General features: G+C 41.9%; 1 protein-coding gene across 5 annotated transcripts in view; it reads right to left on the bottom strand.

Annotated features, from left to right (window-relative positions):
- Positions 1–20,527, bottom strand: part of rapgef2b (Rap guanine nucleotide exchange factor 2b) — a 393,772-nt gene that overhangs the window by 244,605 nt on the left and 128,640 nt on the right. For 4 of the 5 annotated variants that reach the window (XM_060851743.1, XM_060851735.1, XM_060851737.1 and 1 more), the window contains exon 5: positions 3,344–3,419. In XM_060851743.1, the coding sequence (XP_060707726.1) occupies positions 3,344–3,419 (76 nt within the window). Of the gene's footprint in view, positions 1–3,343; positions 3,420–12,324; positions 12,398–20,527 lie in introns of those variants that run through there. The other variant, XM_060851739.1, reaches the window with a different exon arrangement.

The following is a 20,527-nucleotide window of genomic DNA, read 5'->3' as shown; positions in this document are numbered from 1 at the left end:
TCACACATTTGAGAAAAAGTTCGTGAGAAAAACAGGGCAGGAAGGACACCCACAGAAAATGCAGGCAGAACGGATAATGCTTTGTGAAACAACCATTCAAAGTTAACATAGCAGCCTGAAGTTTCATCTGCATAAAACATCAAGTTACCTCTGAAAAGACCTCAGGCATACCATCAGAAAGAGTGGACTCCCAACAAGACGACAAATAGTTTAGCAGCCAAGGGTTGTTGCACTCTACCAGGCAACAGAGTTACAAACTACGTTGTGGGAAAGCTAAATAAAGGCATTTTTACTCCCTCTCGGAACAGTTTCTGCTCATTCCACCTTTGGAAGCAACGATCAAACACTTAACTAAAGAAGCCATCATAGCTACTGAATTCTGATTTCAAGTTTTTAACTCCACGTCAGAAACTGGATCTTCAAGCAATGAATAGATCTGCAATAATAACAGACTGAATTTACTTCCATCCTGCTAATTATCTTTTCTTAAGTTATCTAAACTTTGTGTCTATATTTTAGGTAATACAGACGAACCTCGATTATCCGCACGAGATGGGCAGGTACGATTTTGTTTGGATTATTCGGTTAATTGATTTAATGCCTCTCCTCTAGGACTCAAGAGTTTGCTGAAATTTCCTTTTTTCTTGCTCTGCCTGTTTTGCTCCCCCTCTCTGTCTCAGGGTTTGTTTCTGAGCAGACACACACAGGTGTGTGAGGGACCTGCAGCATTGCTGAAGTCTCTCCTCTCCCCCAAATCAGTTCAATGGGATCGACACAGCGAGTACTAGCTAAGTCTGTTCCCGTTCAGGAGACTACGCAGCAGCACACAGCATGCGAGCCCCCAACCCTCCATCTGCCCTCACCACCCACGGTCCGACCCCTACCTTCCTGACAAGTTCCACCTTTATCCTGGAGAGATTATCTGGGAAAGTGAGGGTTTAGGGTACAGCCCTGTGTAGAACTCCAGGGAAAGTGCTGGGAGAGAGGGGTGGGCAGTCAGTCATTTGGAGACATTGTCTCGGCTCCCATCGACGATCAGGACTGTTCTCAACAGCATTTCAGTAAGCAGAGTTCTTTTTTAACCACCGTAAACAAAAGACGCAATCAGTGTCGGAAACACCTCTTCGGTGTAATGTTTCTATCGGGACCTTGAAATCTTCTTCAATGGTCCGAAATTCGGATAATTGATATTCAGATAATTGAGGTTAGTCTATAATTTGACTTGTAACTTTCAACAACAGTTTCACAATGAACTAACCTCAATTCTGTTAGAAACGATCTTGAGCTGAGAAGATTGGCCTCCAATACAACAATCTCTTTCCTTTTTGTGATGTATAGTTCCAGTAACTGGAACGACTCCCAATCTCATTTCAACCAATCATATGTATTTTGCCCTTTCTTACTTTAAAACTGCAATGTTCTGAACTTGGCACACTTGCTGAGCAAAACTGTTAACATTCATATGTGTTATTAAAAAGATTTGAAATGTTTGTAATAGATTTGCATAGATATAGCTAGCTAAGTGTTTTTCAATAAATTCAAATATGAACAACTTTTGCCTACTCTTTGGCATTTTCTTCATTTGCATAAATAAACATGCACGAAACATCTTCCAAAAGTAAGCAGTTCTTTATCAAGGATATTGAATGGATGCATTGCACCAGCTATTAGAGTAAGTTTACAAAGGGTCAGTAAATTTTGAATATCATACGTATACAATTTCAGATGCAGTGTTTTTTTTCCTCAAAAAGTTAAACATTTTAAATTAGAAAAATTGAATTAATTTGTAATTTTCATTGCCAAATATCTGTGATACAATGTTTATTACTGAAATGAACTAGAAGCTTTCATTGGCTATTTCCTTAAATAATGATCGTCTTTCCTAACCTTGAATGTTTTGGGTAATTACCATGAAACCCTTCTGAAACTCAATGAAATAAAAGGATACAACTATTTTAATCATCAATCATAGTAACGATAATTAACTTAATCTTCATAACCAAATTAAATGCCAATACTTTGAAGTGCAAAGTTTTACAAAAATATTCTCCTTCCTAATGCAATTAATTTAAAATATTTTATCTTGCACGTTTTTTAAGTAAAATTATGACAAAAAATTTAAAGGGCTTCAGATTTACTTGGTTTTAATGCCAAACAACAATTTCATTTGGAATACTTCATTGGTTATTATGTTCACAAGTACAGAACTGTACAAAATTGTAACTTAAACAATGGATTTTGGCATGCATTTAAAAGATCCCGACTTGACAAAAGTCACTTGCAAAAATATTTACACCATAAAATCTTGAAAATAGTTCCACCCTCCTCTCCAACCCATCACCTTCATCCCCACCTCCATCCACCACCCACTGTATGCTTGGCTATCTTCTACCTAGTCCCACCACCCTCCCATTTATCTCTCCACCCCAGAGGGTCCCTGCCTCATTCCTGATGAAGGGCTTTTGCCCGAAACGTCGATTTTCCTGCTCCTCAGATGCTGCCTGAACTGCTGTGCTTTTCCAGCACCACTCTAAGCCACCCAAAAGATATGTAACAAAACTGATGAAACAGATGCTTTATAAAGGAGGAATGCAAAGTAAATGCCCAAATTTCTAATTCTTTAGGGAAAAATATAAATTTCAACTAAGTTAAATACATCCTTGATTATATATTATAACTCCTCAGATAATAGGTACTTTCCATAACTTTAGAATACAGTGAATATCCTCAGCATATTTAGCAGTTTTGTAGGACAGTGATAATGCCCAGAAAGTGCAGGTTCACTGGGGGGGTGACAGATTGAGGAAAAGAAATCCACAGTGCTTTTAAACAATCTTCCTATTCTAAAAGGTTTTCTCTGCAAGACTTCATTTTACTACTTATTAGGGAATACTCAGGAAGACCAATGAGCAGTGCATTCAAAGCATTGGAATTGATAATAACATGCAATTGATGTTGATGGCAAGGAAATACAAAATATTGGCCAGATAGGAGTTTTTGTGTCAACACACCAGTCATCATGATAAATAAATTGTGCAGTGAATTTAAAGTACAAATGCACATCCAATCACTGTATACCATAACATGCTGAAGATCACTTAAAAATACACCCAATTAAAAATTTGATTAAAAATATGAAATATGATACCAGAGAGTAAAATTGTTTTTTAAAAAATTAAAATTAATGCCAAATAAAGAGTAAAATCCAAACAAAATAAAACAAAATCACTGTTCGCAATCTTCTCTCAAACAGAATACACTTAGGGAGTACTGAACGATCAGAAGGAGTTTTTCAGAACAGTTATTTTATTAGTTGTACTTGCTATTAAAATATGAATCTTACCACAATCATTTCTGAAGGTTCTAGTACAATACATTCACAGCCACGTCTCAAGCTTCCTGCTGAGCGCTTGCCAAAACTTTAAGGGAAAAAAAGTATGTTAGTACTTAAGCAATGTGAAAAAAAGCACCAATACATATGAAAACCTGTGCAATCATATGTTTTGATACAGCATTTGTATTCAAACAGAATTATCTGATATAAATCTAACACTAAACCTACATAACAAATTATATAAGCAGGTCAAATGAAAATCCAATTGTAACTTAAAACTGTTTTTTTGTTAAAACAATTAAGCTGACCTCTAGTGCTTGTTTTTATATCCTATCAGTTCACAGGTATTTTGGTACAGGACCTGCCTGGCAGTATAAGCTCTTACATCCCTGTAGTTCGAACAACCTCCAAGATAATGTAGTTGATTCTATTCACCATGGTTATTGTCCAAGCAAAATACAGAGGAACCTCGATTATCCGATCACCAAATATTCAAAACATTCAAAACTCGGATTATCTGAAAAGGATCTGAAGGTGAAACCGTTACAACAAAGTGCTGTTACTGACAATGGTACCTTGATCGCGTCTTTTGTTTACAGTACGGGTAAACGAGTGTTATCTGCACTAAAGAAGTTGTGCAAAGAGGTGTTAATGACACTGGTGCAACAATCTCAGTCAGTCAATTGTAACAGTGTTATAAATAATTTTAACTGACAATGGTGCAACGATTGAGTTTTTAGTTTGACTGAGAAATACCTGCATTGAAGATGTGCAAACGTTGCAGCAAAGAGGTGTTAACGATACTGGTGCAACAATCTTAGTAATTGTCGTAGCGTTGAAAGAATTTTAACACAAAAATGACTGGCTTACTGAAGGATTTAAAATGCATGACAAAATCTGTGGAGTCTTCATTCCCTCTACGACTTTTTTCCAAGTTTGTATCTGGTATAACTGATCGAGTCTGTTGTACATACTTACCATGTCTGAAGAGAAAGCAGATCGCGGTGACAATTAAAGAGAAAAGTGAAATTGTACAGCCTCTGGCTCAGGGTGAAAAGGCATCAAAGATTGCACAGGAGTACATTAGAATAGCCATAGTATCTGACATCAGGAAAGCAAGCTTGGCGAGTGGCATTTCAAATGCTTTAAAAATACAATCCATGACATCAGCAAATGACAAGCAACTCTACCCAACTGTATTTTTATGGTTTTCACAGCAGCGTGAAAAGGGGATTCCCATATCTGGCCCAATGATACTAGAAACTAGTTGCCAGCTTCCATGAACGACTCCATACTGGTGAGTCTGATCGCAGCATATCATTGGGCTGGTTACAGCACTTCAAACATAGTAACAGCATTGGGCAACTCAGCGTTCTTGGAGAGCAGAAGTCCGTGGATAACAACACCGAGGAAGTCTACAGACAGAAACTCCTTCGTGAATGATGAATTGCAAAGTATGAACTTGAGCAATTGTATAATACTGATGAAAGTGGATTACTTTGATGTGCACTGCCGGACAAAACACTTGCATCCAGCACGGAAAAGCAGGTGCCGGGACATAAAGTGCGAAATGATCGCATCACGATTTTCCCTTGTCATTGTCACCAGCACTCAAATTACCACTTGTCTGCATCGGGCGATATACTAATCCACGTTGCTTCAAGAACTGAGACAAGAACTTGTTTTCCGTGAAGTACGAAGCAAAAATTAAGGCATGGATGACATATCCACTTTTCTCATCTTGGTTTCATGAAGATTTTGTACCTGCTGTCAGTTCACAAGCACTGGACTCGAGAAATGTGTCCTTCTGCTTGTTGACAATGCATGGACACAAACTGTGAAAGGCAGCCAGTTAGCTCCGTCTGCTGATTCTATCAAGTGTTTGTTTTTACCACCCAACACCACTTCAAGGTTACATCCGCTCATTCAAGGAATCATCACCATTATGAAAAATATTATCGTCGTAACGTTGAGTGCCATCCTGGGTGAAGACAATACAGAGAAAGGAATACAGGAAATTATGAAGGCATTCACAGTTAAGGACGCTTTGTTCACGATTGCTGAATCTTGGGACAGCATCAAGCCGTTGATAATCTCAGAGTATTGGTACAATGGCTTGCCTGGTGGTAGCCGTGACAGTGAAGAAGACACCTGTCCGGATCAAAGGCTAACCATTGACATCACCAAAAACCCCTCACAGCTGGGATTAGAAGACTTTGCAGAGGCTGAGATTGATGCTTGGGTGAACTGCGACAACGGACATCGGAACAGAGACACTTGGCGATGATCAGTCTACGCAGTCACAGAAGGACAGCGGGAAAGTACGGACACCGTGGATGGTCAGGAAAAGCTGATACGAACACCTTCTCTAGTCCCCATTAAGGAAGCTATTGACCATTTGTGACTTTTCTTGGAGTGGTACAAAGCTCAAGACAATTCGATGCTGTTAAGTTGATGCATCTTTGCTAAATGTTATAGCTCACAAAAAAAGAGAGACCACAGCACCTCAAGCAACAGCCGCTGGATGTTTTCTTTGAAAATAATATCCAATCACCACCTCAATGAATTTTACTTATTATATAGGTACACAAAAGTGATTTGGTTTGGAAAATGTCATGAATTTTAAGCTCTATCATGTTTGTACAAATTTTAGCGATTGAATGAAATAAAAACTCTAAATTTGCTTTTTAATGCACGTATGTGCAGTACAGCTTCATTTGTTTAAGGTCAAATCAATTATCCAAATAATCAATTACCTGAACGAAAAACTGCCCGCCCATCGACTTAGGATAATCACGGTTCCTCTTACTTAGAAGCAACTCGAAATGAGGACTAGGTTTTCTGTCCTCTCCGTGGAGATGAGAAGAATAGCAGGTGGGTGAAGTTTATCAGAGTCGGAAAAAAGCAGGTTTCAAGGTAACCTTTAACGATCAAGGTCTCTCAAGGTGGATTGACCTTCTCAACAGTAGTTATCATGAAGCTTAACTACTTGCATTAGCATCTCATTAAAAGCACAACTTCGCGGAATGAAGTCTGCCTTCCTAATTAACGCAATTGAGAAGACCACTGCTTCAGACACCAGACCAGTTTCCCACAGGTCCGGCAACACCTATTACAGGGAGAGAGTTAACTTTACGTTCAATAAATCAGAAGTCAGTGGATGTGAAGCCTTAACTTTGGTTCTCTCTTCACATGTCCTTCCAGACCTGTTGAGTTTCTGCAGTAAGTTGCTTCTATTTCAAGTCTCCAACATCCACAGTATTTGGCTTTTATACTAGTTTTCCTGCAACATTCACTTCTCCCTGGTCTTTGGTTAAGTACTTACTTTTTAACATTGTAGCAATATGGCATAAATGGCCTTTGTATTAAGTTTCATTGGTTAAAGGGAGAGAGCGTGGGAGAGCTGACATGACTAAGGGGGAAGCAGACTGTGGCTGAAGGCCATTTAATAGACAGGACAGAATGGCCATCCATGGCTGAACATCATGTTAACAAATGAACATACAAATTTGGAGTTAACAAGTTGTCTCCACTAGCCTGCTCTCTTATTCAACAAAATAATGGTTGATTTGATTGTAGTCAAATATCCACATTCCCAAAAAGCAGTGAATCTTTTGTTAATTAATCCAGCTGATTGTGCTCAGTTTGCTCAACAGCCCTCAACAGCAGAGGCTAAATTCTCACACTGGCAGAGGTTACCACCAGACTTTTATCATCGAACCTCAACTAACCTTCCTACTTCTCTTTGTATCATCAGCAAACGTAGCAACCATATATTTGGACCAGTTATCTAAGCATTGATATAAAATGTACAAATTAAGGCCCTAACACTGTTATATCATTGGGGTAGGAGAGATAGTGAAACAAGACTGGACACCATGCAGGGTGGAAAGGTGACTCTCACACCAGTTTCAATCCTAGTCCAGGGAATTTGGGATCATCATTGATTATGTTATTGCAAAGTAAAATAGCTGTCCACAGCGCAGTGCTTGCTGCAGGAAACTTACGTGGAGGTGTATCTGTGGTAATGGTTCTCAGAAGGAACCATATGAGGAACTCAATGTGATAAGTTCTGAATTTAGTGAGTTTTGAGAACTCACTATGTCTCGCTTCCCATTTGTGATTAGGTTTCCTTGGGTTGATGATGTCATTTCCTGTTCTTCTTCTCAGACGGTGGTAAATGGGGTCCAAGTCGATGTGCTTGTTGATGGAGTTTCAGTTGGAATGCCATGCTTCTAGGAACTCTCGAGAGTGTCTCTGTTTGGCTTGTCCGAGGATGGATGTGTTGCCCAATCAAATTGGTGTCCTTCCTCATCTGTATGTAAGGTTACTCGTAATATTGAGTCACGTCTTTTTGTGGCTAGTTGATGGTTGTGTGTTCTGGTGGCTAGTTTCTGCCTGGTTCTTTACTCAGCGGGTTGTTTTCTTTACTCAGCGGGTTGAGAGTTCATGGAATGCCCTGCCAGTAGCAGTGGTGGACTCTCCCTCTTTATGGTCATTTAAGCAGGCATTGGATAAGCATATGGAGGTTATTGGGCGAGTGTAGGTTAGGTAGGCTTCGGTCAGCGCAACATCGAGGGCCGAAGGGCCTGTACTGCGCTGTATTTTTCTATGTTCTATGTTCTATGGTTGTCCACTGTAATATTTGTATTTTTATTTCAAAACTATTTTATTCATAAAATAATTTGATGGTCTGTACAGTTGGTCATGCCATACACACGTAAACATTTGCATACAGAGATCAGAATTTATCATCTGTATATACAGGTCTGTACGTTTATCAATCATATGTCCATATATTTAGCTGAGGCATCAGCAGGGCCCAAAAGACTGCGTGGACCCCCCCACCCATCCATTCTTCTTAGGCAGACAGATGTTACAGTGGTCTTTCCCCACCACGCCTTGGCGGCAGCTGCCTCAAGCGTCCCTCAACACATAGTCCTGGACCTTGGAATGTGCCAGTCTGCAACACTCAGTCGGGGTCAACTCCTTCAGCTGGAAGATCAACAGGTTTTGGACTGCCCAGACAGCGTCCTTCACCGAGTTGATGATCCTCCAGGCACAGATAATGTTCATCTCTACGTGCGTCCCTGGGAACAGATCATAGAGCAGAGTCCCACGTCACTGCGTTGCTCGGGACGAACCTCGACAAACACTACTGCATTCCTCTTCAGACTTCTTCTGCACAAGCACATTCCAGAAGGACGTGTGTGACAGTCTCGTCCTCCCCACAGCCACTTCGAGGGCTGCGTGCGGTGCAGCTGAATGCCCAGGCGTGCATAAAGGATCTCACAGGCAGAGTCCTTCTCACCATCAGCCAAGCTATGTCTTGGTGCTAGTTGGAAGGTTCTGGCAATGAGGCATTCTGCCAAATGGCTTTGACAGTCTGCTCAGGGAACTGCTTGATAGGATCCACCCTCTCCTTTTCCTCGAAGGGTCTCAAGGACACTACGTGCTGACTTGTGGTCAAAGGTGCTTTTCTTCGTAAACTTCTTCACGAAGGACCGGTGATATGGAATGGTCCAACTACTCGGAGCTTTCCGCGGCAGCGAGGCTAGGCCCATCCTTCGCAACACTGGGGCCAGGTAGAACCACAGTACGTAGTGACACTTGGTGATATTTGTTACAGTTCTTGCAAGATATTTTGTTAATGATGCTCATTTTGCTTGTTGTCTGTATAGGGTCTTTCAAGCTCATTAGCTACTATTTTAGTTTGTTGGTGTGTTTGTGGGCTACCATGATGCCAAGAGGTCAGAATAGTCTGGCAGTCATTTCCGAAATATCTTTGATGTGGGGAGAGTGGTTAGGGTTTCTGGGTGCATTTTGTCTGCTTGTTTGCGTTTCCAGCAACAAACCTGCCGATTTCTCAGCAACAAATCCAAACATGGATGTGGATTGCTATTTGTCCGCCTGTTTACTCTTTATTGTGTTTCATGCAGTCTCTGCATGGAATCTTATAACATACATTAGTCTTGCATATGATGGGTAAAGGACCTTTTGCCCTGGAGAGTTGTTGTCTGAGCGTAGCTGTCAAACAGGCAGACAACAAGCAATCCACATTCACAAACTCTAACTAGCCACTAAACACCATAGCCAGCTAATCCTAGTAGCCATGCACAAAGATGATAAGGACCACAAATTCAACTGGTATGACACAACAATCATAGGACAAGCTAAACAAAGGACAGCCAGAGAATTTCTAGAAGCATGGCACTCAGCCTTGGACTCCATCAAAAAGCACATTGACCTAGACCCAATATACCAGCTACTACAATGAACAACCAGAACTGGCAACTGGATCCAGCAGAAATGGAACCAAATAAATTCCAGAGGTCAAAGTACAGCAGCGCTTCACAGTAGGCTGTCAAAATGTGTGGCGCTGGAAAAGCACAGCCAGTCAGGCAGCATCCGAGAAGCAGGAGAGTCAACGTTTCGAGTGTAAGCTCTTAATCAGGAATGTGGGGGAGGCCCAAGGGAGCTGAGAAATAAATGGGAGTGAAGTTGGGCTAGTGGGGTGGGAGAAGGTAGTTTGGAATGCAATAGGTAGATGAAGGTGGGAGTGAAGGTGATAGGTCAGAGTGGAGCGTGGCGCAGATAGGTGGGAAAGATGATGGACAGGTAGGACAGTTCAAGAGGGCAGTGCCGAGTTGGCGGGATGGATCTGGGATAAGGATGGGGGAGGGGAGATGAGGAAACTGGTGAAATCAACATTGATCCCGTGTGGCTGAGGGATCTCAAGGCAGAAGATGTGGCATTCTTCCTCCAGGTATCAGGTGACTGGAACCTGGAGGTGAAGGATGCCCAGGACTTGCATGGCCTTGGCAGAGTGGGAGGCAGAGTTGAAGTGTTTGGCCACAGGGCGGTGGGGTTGTTCAGAGCGTGTGCCCCAGAAATGTTCTCAGAAACATTCTGCAAGTTGACATCCTGTCTCTTCAACGTAGACGAGCCACTTGATGCCTGGAGGAAGAATGCCTCAGCTTCTTCCTTCGGACCCTCCAATCACAAGGGATCAAAGTTGATTTCACCAGTTTCGTCAACTCCCCTCCCCCCACCTTATCCCAAATCTAACCTTCCAGCTTGGCACCGCCTTCTGGAACTGTCCTACCTGTCCATCTTCCTTCCTGTCTATCCACTCTATCCTCCATTCCAACCTATTACCATCACCCCCATCTTCATCTACCTATCACATTCCCAGTTACCTTCCCCCCCCCCCCCAGCTCCACACACCTCCCAGTTATCTCTCAGCCCGTAGGCCTTCTCCATATTCCTGACGAAGAGCTTATGCTCAAAACACCGACTCTCCTGCTCCTCAGGTGCTACCTACCAGCTTTGCTTTTCCAGCACTATACTTTTTGACTTTGATCTCCAGTATCTGCAGTCCTCATTTTTTCAAAGGAGGCTCCAAAGCACTGAAGATGTCACCTGGACAGGGGACAAAACATCTGCAAATCGACTTCCCAGCTTAGCGAACATACCTACAACCATGACAACTGGCACCCGAGCTACAGATCTTGACACAAACCTTGAACATATACAAAATGTATTATCCCTTGATTATTATTGGTATTCTGAGATCTTTAAAGACAATAATGACACTCAAGCATTTTAGAGCCTTGCATTAACATAATGATGTTTTTTCCCCAGCTTGTCAGAACAATGTGCTATTCTTACACTTTTTCTCCAGAATATGCCAGAAATGGAGTCTTCAAAATAAACACTGTTTTAGTTTGTCCCTGGTTTATGGTTATATGGCATATATTTATGCAATATACAAGTATGACACATAACCAGTCCGGCTGATTCCTAAGTTATTTAAAGTTCTTTACCCTTAACCTGGGCCCCAACATTCCAATTTCACAGCAGTCCAACCCCCATTGCTAGGCTATTCCTTTCTATGGAATCACAAACATTAACCTCACGCAACTAACATTCTGTGTCACAAACTAAATTCAATTTGCATGCATCACTATGGCTGTGGCTTCTCTTTGCCAAGAAACAATCTTCAAAAATGACAGAAGTTTATAAAAACAGCAGCATCAGATTATATGCATTTCACAGCATACCAAAGTGCATGCTGCTGCATTATGACTTAACAATTTAAGTAATAAAGAACGATGTGCTTACTAAACCATACAAAAATCCAAAACAAAACAACTTTCCAATAAATCATGTTTTTTCCTACAAAATTTCTATCCTTACTTAGTAATGGAACAATACTAATGTGAGAAGTCTGGAAATTTTGATTGTACAAGAGAACTGAACTTAACTAAAGCTGATACGAGATCATCCACACTTATGATTGATGTTGTAATTGTGAAAAGCTGGCTGCCAAGACAATGTACTCTTCTGTTCAACTCGGTTATTGTGAGCAAAACAGGTTTTAGTCCATTTACAATAAAGACTGTAATTTACAATGCATGGGGAAATTGAATCGATTTAATCAGGTTTTCCGCATACAAGTGAAACAAAGTGCAATATTGCTTCTAAATTTGTCAATAACAAAAGAGAAGTCAGCAGAAAGCTAAGATGTTCCAAGTTATTTTTCACTGAGTCATCACTAAAAAGATTTAAATTGTAGTTGAGAAGGCACTCAACTGTTTCTGAACAACGTCATTTGCTCTTGATTAAGAGAGTTACTCCACTGAAATGGTTTATTTTTCATTAAAATGCCAATTACATTGCACAGGGACTCTTGAAAAATATGGTGCATAACTGTACACAGACTGTAAATTAATAAAAATGGAAAGGTATGTAAATAACTACCAACATTTGACCAGCCAACTTCCCAGAAATGCAACCAAAACAAATCTGAAACTCGTTTCTTATGCACTATACTAAACAATTATATCATCAAATGCATTTGGAAACCTTCAACACGGAGTCTCATTTTGCAATTTTAATCCCTTACAGGCTCTTTAAGTATCTACAACAGGCATCTACAACAACGAAAAAAAACTAACACAATTTAACTGAATTACACTAGCACTCACCAGTCGAGTGTGCGGCCATTAAGAAAAAAATCAGCCCATTATCTGAACTACACCGACACCGTGATGATGTTTGTTGCTTTAAAAAGTAAAAATACAAAACCAAATATAACTTCAGTGACAAGCAAAACAATGCTCTAATCCATATATTATAGACAAAGTCGAGTTCTACCATTTTTTTTGAAAGGCCTTTTACTGTGCAGCACTTTTTTTTATCGCAAGCAAATTTTTGGAATCTATCTTTCTCTTGTGTTCGTGGAGAGGCAAGTAAAACCAAAATTCCATCGGACGACTCATTTCCGGCCTTGGTGACCTGACTACCTCGACTGGCTGCAAGATATGTGCAACAAATGCTGCAAGCGCATCGCTTCCGCATTCCATGGTTATGACCTCAGCTAGTGTCTGACAGCTGCTTTTCAGACGTTGCCATTCAAGAAATGGCTGATTACTAATCTGATACTCATTTTAACATGTGCCCATGTTCCAAGGTCATTCAAAGTACTACCTTGGGTACATTATACAATCAGCTTTAAAAATGTTTATTTAACCTCGATTTACATAACAGTCGTACTACCTTCACAGACGGCCCTACTAATGAACAAAGGCTCAGAGATAACGGGGGAAAAAAAACCTTTAGTCTCGATGTAGATAACAAATGATTGGTTGCCTTTCGCATTATATTTTCCCAACTAGTGTTTGAGTTCTCAGTTTCTCCTACAAATCAGTGACCTTCACAAATTTCTTTTCCACTCACCACAACCTAGAATCTCATGTGCGAATTTTCCAGACCATACATGTACAATTTTTAAATACCTTTTCAAAGTACAACGGCATCGTAGAAAAAAACTTAAGTGGAGCAAATAGCCAAAGCATTCAATTATTTGGTGTGTGCCATTTAAAACAAAGAACAATACAATACAGGAACAGACCCTTCAGCCTTCCAAGCCTGTGTCGCCACATTTTGTCCTTCCATACCAAAACTGTCTTCACTTACAGGATATGTATTCGTCTAGGTGCTTCTTGAAAGCTGCTATTGTGTCTGCTTCAAACACCTCCATTGGCAATATGTTCCAGGCACCCACTACCCTTTGTGTGGAAATACTTGCCTCGCACATCTCTTAAATTTGCACCCTTGCACCTTGAATCTGCGTCCTTTAGTAACTGACCCCTTCACCCTGGGAAAAAGCATCATACTTTCCATTCCATCTATGCCATTCATAATCTTGCAAGCTTTTTTTCAGGTTGCTCCTCAACCTCCTACATTCCAGCAAAAACAAACCCAGTGTATCCAACCTCTGTTCATAGCTATAAACTCCACCGCCCCCCCCCCCCCCCCACCCCATCTATTCCCATACCATACTCCCACAAGCCTTTTCAGTACCCTCTCCAAAGCATCCACATTCTTCTGGTAATGTGATGACTAGAAATGCACACAATATTCCAAGTGTGGCCTAACTGAAGTTCTATAAAGATGCAGCATAACTTGTCTATCCTTACACTCCATACCCCTTCCAATAAAGGCAAGCATGCCACAAGCCTTTTTTATTATCCTATTTACCTGCACTGCCACCTTCAGTGATCTCTGGACCTACACACCCAGATCCCTCTGCTTATCAGTACTCCTTAGGGGTTCATTCAAAAATAATTCATTGGCTTCTAAATTGAAGCCTTTTTGTTGAATAGCCAATTCTCAAATAAATCGCATCTGTTAAACACAAATAAACAACTGAAAAGAAAAAGATCTACCAAAGCACTTTGATGCATCTCTCCAATAATTTACAGAAAAGCCTATGTGGAAACCTCAGGTGAAAAAAATATTGATTTGATGAATATTTTGGCTCCCAAAAAATCACATTTAAAAATTTTAAACAGCAAATTAAACATAAATGTTTAAAACTCAGAAGTAAATTTTACATTAGCAGTAGCATTTTACAGATCATATCAGAGCTCAGCTTTTACTCCAAAGAGCTGAAAATGTGTTGCTGGTTAAAGCACAGCAGGTCAGGCAGCATCCAAGGAACAGGAAATTCGACGTTTAGGGCCAGAGCCCTTCATCAGGAATGAGGAGAGGGTGCCAGGCAGGCTAAAATAAAAGGTAGGGAGGAGGGACTTGGGGGAGGGACGATGGAGATGTTATAGGTGGAAGGAGGCCAAGGTGAGGGTGATAGGCCGGAGTGGGGTGGGGGCGGAGAGGTCAGGAAGAGGATTGCAGGTTAGGAGGGCGGTGCTGAGTTCAAGGGAATCGACTGAGACAAGGTGGGGGGAGGGGAAATGAGGAAACTGGAGAAATCTGAGTTGAATCCCTTGTGGTTGGAGGGTTCCCAGGCGGAAGAAGAGGCGCTCTTCCTCCAACCGTCGTGTTGTTATGTTCTGGCGATGGAGGAGTCCAAGGACCTGCATGTCTTCGGTGGAGTGGGAGGGAGAGTTAAAGTGTTGAGCCACGGGGTGGTTGGATTGGTTGGTCCGGGCGTCCCAGAGGTGTTCCCTGAAGCATTCCGCAAGTAGGCGGCCCGTCTCCCCAATATAGAGGAGGCCACATCGGGTGCAGCGGATGCAATAGATGATGTGTGTGGAGGTGCAGGTGAATTTGTGGTGGATATGGAAGGATCCCTTGGGGCCTTGGAGAGAAGTAAGGGAGGACGTGTGGGCGCAAAGTTTTACATTTCCTGCGGTTGCAGGGGAAGGTGCCGGGAGTGGAGGTTGAGTTGGTGGGGGGTGTGGACCTGACGAGGGAGTCACGAAGGGAGTGGTCTTTGCGGAACGCTGATAGGGGAGGGGAGGGAAATATATCCCTGGTGGTGGGGTCCGTTTGGAGTTGGCGGAAATGACAGCGGATGATACGCTGTATACGGAGGTTGGTGGGGTGGTAGGTGAGAACCAGTGGGGTTCTGTCTTGGTGGCGGTTGGAGGGGCGGGGCTCAAGGGCAGAGGAGCGGGAAGTGGAAGAGATGCGGTGGAGGGCATCGTCGATCACGTCTGGGGGGAATCTGCGATCCTTGAAGAAGGAGGCCATCTGGGCTGTACGGTATTGGAACTGGTCCTCCTGGGAGCAGATGCGGCGGAGACGAAGGAATTGGGAATATGGGATGGAGTTTTTACAGGGGGCGGGGTGGGAGGAGGTGTAGTCCAGGTAGCTGTGGGAGTCAGTCACCCGAGATAGAAATGGAAAGGTCTAGGAAGGGGAGGGAGGAGTCTGAGACAGTCCAGGTGAATTTGAGGTCGGGATGGAAGGTGTTGGTAAAGTTGATGAACTGTTCAACCTCCTCGTGGGAGCACGAGGCAGCGCCGATACAGTCATTGATGTAGCGGAGGAAAAGGTGGGGAGTGGTGCCAGTGTAGTTGCGGAAGATGGACTGTTCCACATATCCTACAAAGAGACAGGCATAGCTGGGGCCCATGCGGGTGCCCATGGCAACTCCTTTAGTTTGGAGGAAGTGGGAGGATTGGAAAGAGAAGTTATTCAGGGTGAGGACCAGTTTAGTCAGTCGAAGGAGGGTGTCAGTGGAAGGGTACTGGTTGGTGCGGCGGGAAAGGAAGAAGCGGAGGGCTTTGAGTCCTTCGTGATGGGGGATGGAGGTGTACAGGGACTGGATGTCCATTGTGAAGATAAGGCATTGGGCAATTTCAACCCGCAGTGCAAATTGGAGAAGCACTATCACCAAGTCAAATTTAAAACTATTTCAGGTTTCTCTGTTGGTTAGGAAGAAAAGGAACGCTCCTATAGGTCCCATTCAGAAAGCTTGGACCTCCATTCTCTTCCCTCTCCACCTATGATCATAGGAAAAAGTGAGTAGAGCTTATACCCGAAACATCGACCCTCCCGCTCCTCGGATACTGCCTGACCTGCTGTGCTTTTCCAACACCACACATTTCAACTCACGAGCATAGTCCGATTCTTCATCCATGCACCCAACCTTGAAACTTAATTTCTCAAAACAGGCTGCATGCACCAATCCCTTCTGTCAGCCATTCCTCACACCCTACATTTTCCACAGACAGATGGGACCGTTGTCCTTTTAACTTTGCAATATCACAAAAACAATGAGAACTAGATTAAACACAGATATGAACAATTAGTGTTGCAAATACTTGCAAACAGATACCTCTGCTTTCATACGGTCATAGTTTTTTTTGGTCCCTTTTCAAATTTCTGATATAATTCATAAACCTCTTGTGCAGATTGATTAAAATAGCATAAAGCAGGCCCATAGGAGTTATTGCAGTACAGTGGTAGTGTCCCAACCTCTGAGCCAGAAAACTTTAATTCATAGCTTATCTAAACAGATTGTTGAGCAACATTTCATCACCATTCTAGGTAATATCATCAGTTTGCCTCCGGTGAAGCTTTAGTGCTTTGTATATAAAGTTGGTCCTGGTTGTGGGGATGGGATTCTTTGCAGTGTGGTAGGTGATTTGTGGGCTAGGAGAAAGCGAGGACTGCAGATGCTGGAGATCAGAGCTGAAAAATGTGTTGCTGGAAAAGAGCAGCAGATCATGCAGCATCCAAAGAGCAGGAGAATCGACATTTCGGGCATAAGCCCTTCTTTTTGTGGGCTACCAGGATACCCAAAGGTCGGAGTAGTCTGGTGGTCACTTCTGATATGCCGTCAATGTATGGCAGTGTGGCCAATACGTACAGACATGTTGTGTCATCCTGTTGTGGTCTGTCATGCAGGTATCGGCAGACTGCACTTTCTGGGTACCCATTGTTTCTGAAGACGTTATGTAGGTGTGGCTCTTCTGCTATGCACAACTCCAGGGTGCTGCATTGTGTTAATGCATCAGCTGAACAATGCAGCTCCATTTTTGGCTATTGAGATAGTTGCTGTTACAGTTGAGTAATTGGGCTGTGTGGGCGGCCTTGCTATATAATTTGGTGCAGAGCTCCCCATTGGCCTGCGTTTGACCATTACATCCAGGGAGGGGAGTTGGTTGTTGTTCTCTTCTTCCTAAGTGAATTTTATGCCGGTAAGGATGTTGTTTGAGTTGATGGGTTTCCTCTAACTATTTGGTACAGAGAAAAGGTGTCAGCTAGATTGTGGATCCACAGTTTAGGCTGGATAGTGGAAACTGATGTCCATTCTGGTCTTTGCATAACAGCTTCTTCTATTAGCTCTGATATCGGTGATCCGTTGATTTGTTTGTATACCTGGCCATTGAAGATGAAGTGGGTAGTGAGGCAGAGATCTAGTATTTTGAGGATGCTGTCTTTTCTAAAATTGGTGTTGTAGGTTGCCTGCATTTCTGGTCCTTCAAATAGCAAGACTAGTGCTTCTTTGGCTAGGGTAATCTCGACAGAGATGAACAGTGCTGTCATGTCAAAGGAGACCCTAATCTCTTCCTAGTCTATTCTGGTGTCCTTGATGATGAGGAATTCTTGGGTGGAGTGGATGGATTGGGTTGAGTTGTTCACTAGGTGTTTTAGTCTTTGAAGCAGTTCTTTAGCTAGTCAGTATGTTAGCGTTCCTGAGTGTGAAACTATGGGACTGAGGAGGGATTCCTGGTTTGCATACCTTTGGGAGCCCATAGGAGTGGGGTGCATTGGATCTCTCTGGCTTCACGTTTGGAAGTTAGTCTTGTTAATTTCTCCTGTCTGATGTAGTTTTCTCAAGCTAACTGTGATGTGGTTTTCAGTTATGGTGTTGCAACTGTCGATAAATGTCGGTATCTGCTAGTAGTGTGCTCACTTTCTCTATGTATTGTACTCTGTGTTCAATATGACAGTCATATGCCCTTTGCCCACTGGTAAGATTATAATGTTTTTGTCCCTCCTGAACCCTTCATGGCTTTTCTCTCTGGTGTGTTGAGGGTGTCTCCTTGTTTATATCTGTTTAACATTGGAGCCACTGTCTGCCTAATAGTCTGTTGGGCTTCCTCTGTGAGTCCACTCTTCTTTAGGCCAATGGGCAGCTCTAGACAAGCTTAACAGGAAGGACAAAGTAAGGAGTAAGAGTGTGGTGCAGGAAAAGCATGGCAGAGCAGGCAGCATCCAAGGAGCAGGGAATCGACGTTTCGGGCAAGAGCCCTTCATAAGGAATCCTTCATCAGATTCTCCTGCTCCTCAATTGCTGCCTGACTTGCTGTGCTTTTCCAGCACCACGTTCTCAGCTTATTCAAGAAGGTCACCCACACAGAACAAGAATTCAATTACAACAACCATTCCAATACCCACAAATGGAGCTGCATTTTAACATCGTTCAAGCAAGCCATAACACATTGCAGCATCCCGGAGCTGCGCAGAACAGAAGAACACCGACACAACTTCTTCAGAAACAACAGGTACCCAAAAAGCATAGCCTACTGATACCTAACAGCAGACCACAACAGGAAGACAAAATATGTCCAGACACTGGCCACACTGCCATATATTAAGGTCATATCAGAAATTACCACCAGACCACTCAGACCTCTGGTATCATGGTATCATGGTAGCCCACAAACCAACTACTGACAAGTATAAAAGGAGCCCATACCCACAACCAGCAGGACCAACATTACATACAAAATATCACACCTATTTCAACATTCTCAGTCATCTTGAAATCTGTTACTCTGTTCACTTTTTATGACATTATCAAGTTTTATACAATCCATAAACTTCTAAATCTTACTGCCAAAACAATTCAGTCAATTATAAAAACAACAATCAATGGTCCTAAAATCAAACCTTCAGGTAAATTCTTTCAGGTTATTCAAAAATTATTTTCTTTTAACAAATTGATACTTGGCTAATGTGAAAGCTGTCAGGAAAAGTATCTCAAAAGTCTTAAACAGCAAGAAAACAACAAGATGTTTCCTGTGCTTTATCAATTGAAGAGGCAGTTTCAGTTCAGATTTAAATCTCAAATATTCATGAGAAACAAATACTGAACATTTTAAAATATGTTCTCCAAACAAAACTTCCCAAATAAGACAGTCAGAATTACAGTAGCAGCTTTGGTAGAGATCAACATTCTTTGAATTTGCAATATGAAGGGGGCCAATAAAGTCTTAACAATAATTAACAGAATTTAAGCAGTGCAGCCTCAAGTTCTGATATTCTCTAGAAAATTTTAACAAAACATCAAACTAAAAACGCACTCTTCTTTTTGTAAGCACACTGCACAACAGCAGCAAAGATATTTTAATGCAATACTCCCATCTGACTAAAGCATGATGACTGACCCAATCGCTTTTTTTAAAATGGGCATTGTAGAATTTGAAACTCAGGGGCTCAAGGCCCTCAATCAATTTGTTTTAAGGTTACAAGTTTGACAATTTTGAGGAGATAATGTTGTACAATTTCAATGCAAAAACAAAATCTGCCCCACTACACAGCTCACAAAACACATTGAATTGAGATCGGGATTCAAATAAGGCAAAACCATTAATTAAAAGGATTTTCTGAACCAGAATTTTAACAAACCAACATTTTTAAACATCAAACACTCTCAGCATGGCACAATTTACATTGAAATTCTCCTCCTTCAACTCAAGTACTAGTACAACCTTAATTTCAGCACTTCTCTCCTTCATTTTTTTTCCAACCTCTCACTGAAATTACACTTATAAAATGTCACCACTAGGGGACTTTAACCCCTTTCTCACTTCACTCCTCATGGGAGCTTGAAGCCCACTTAAACACAGACAACAATTCTCACTTAAAACACAGAAAACCCAAACCCCAATTAAACACAGAAAACTCAAACCTTGCTTGAACAGAGAGCTCAAACCTCACATGAAAACAGAAAGCTCGAACCCCACTTAAACACAGGCAGCTCGAATCTCACTTAAATACTCCAACTCCAACACAGCATAGGAGATTCAAACCTCAATCTAAACCCACCCCAAGGGACTCGAATCCCAGTACCAGAGGATTTGAATCTCAATTACCCAGCCAGGAGACTTGAACCCAAACAAATGAATACTTTTCACTTGTTAAACTGACCTTACATACTGAATGCTTCTAATACTGTTAAATGACTCTACATAATGAATGCTTTTCCACCCTGTTAATCCATTATCCTTGCCTCCAGCACCCCACTGTTAACTGCAAGTTCTTATCTGATCTGATCTGATCTGAGACATGCTCAGCTGAACCTCTGGTTTCACAAAACTCAAAACTTAACTCTTTCCTACCTGCTTATATCTTATACACGTTCTCAGTACAAGCAGCAGTTTCTATAAGTTGGGTGTAGTTCCCAGCCAAATGACAATTTTAGTAAGC

This window comes from Hemiscyllium ocellatum, chromosome 36 (genome assembly GCF_020745735.1).
Source record: "Hemiscyllium ocellatum isolate sHemOce1 chromosome 36, sHemOce1.pat.X.cur, whole genome shotgun sequence".
Classification (NCBI taxonomy): Eukaryota; Metazoa; Chordata; class Chondrichthyes; order Orectolobiformes; family Hemiscylliidae; genus Hemiscyllium; species Hemiscyllium ocellatum.
Note: the sequence above shows the minus strand (reverse complement) of the source record. Positions and strands in the feature narration are given on the sequence as shown.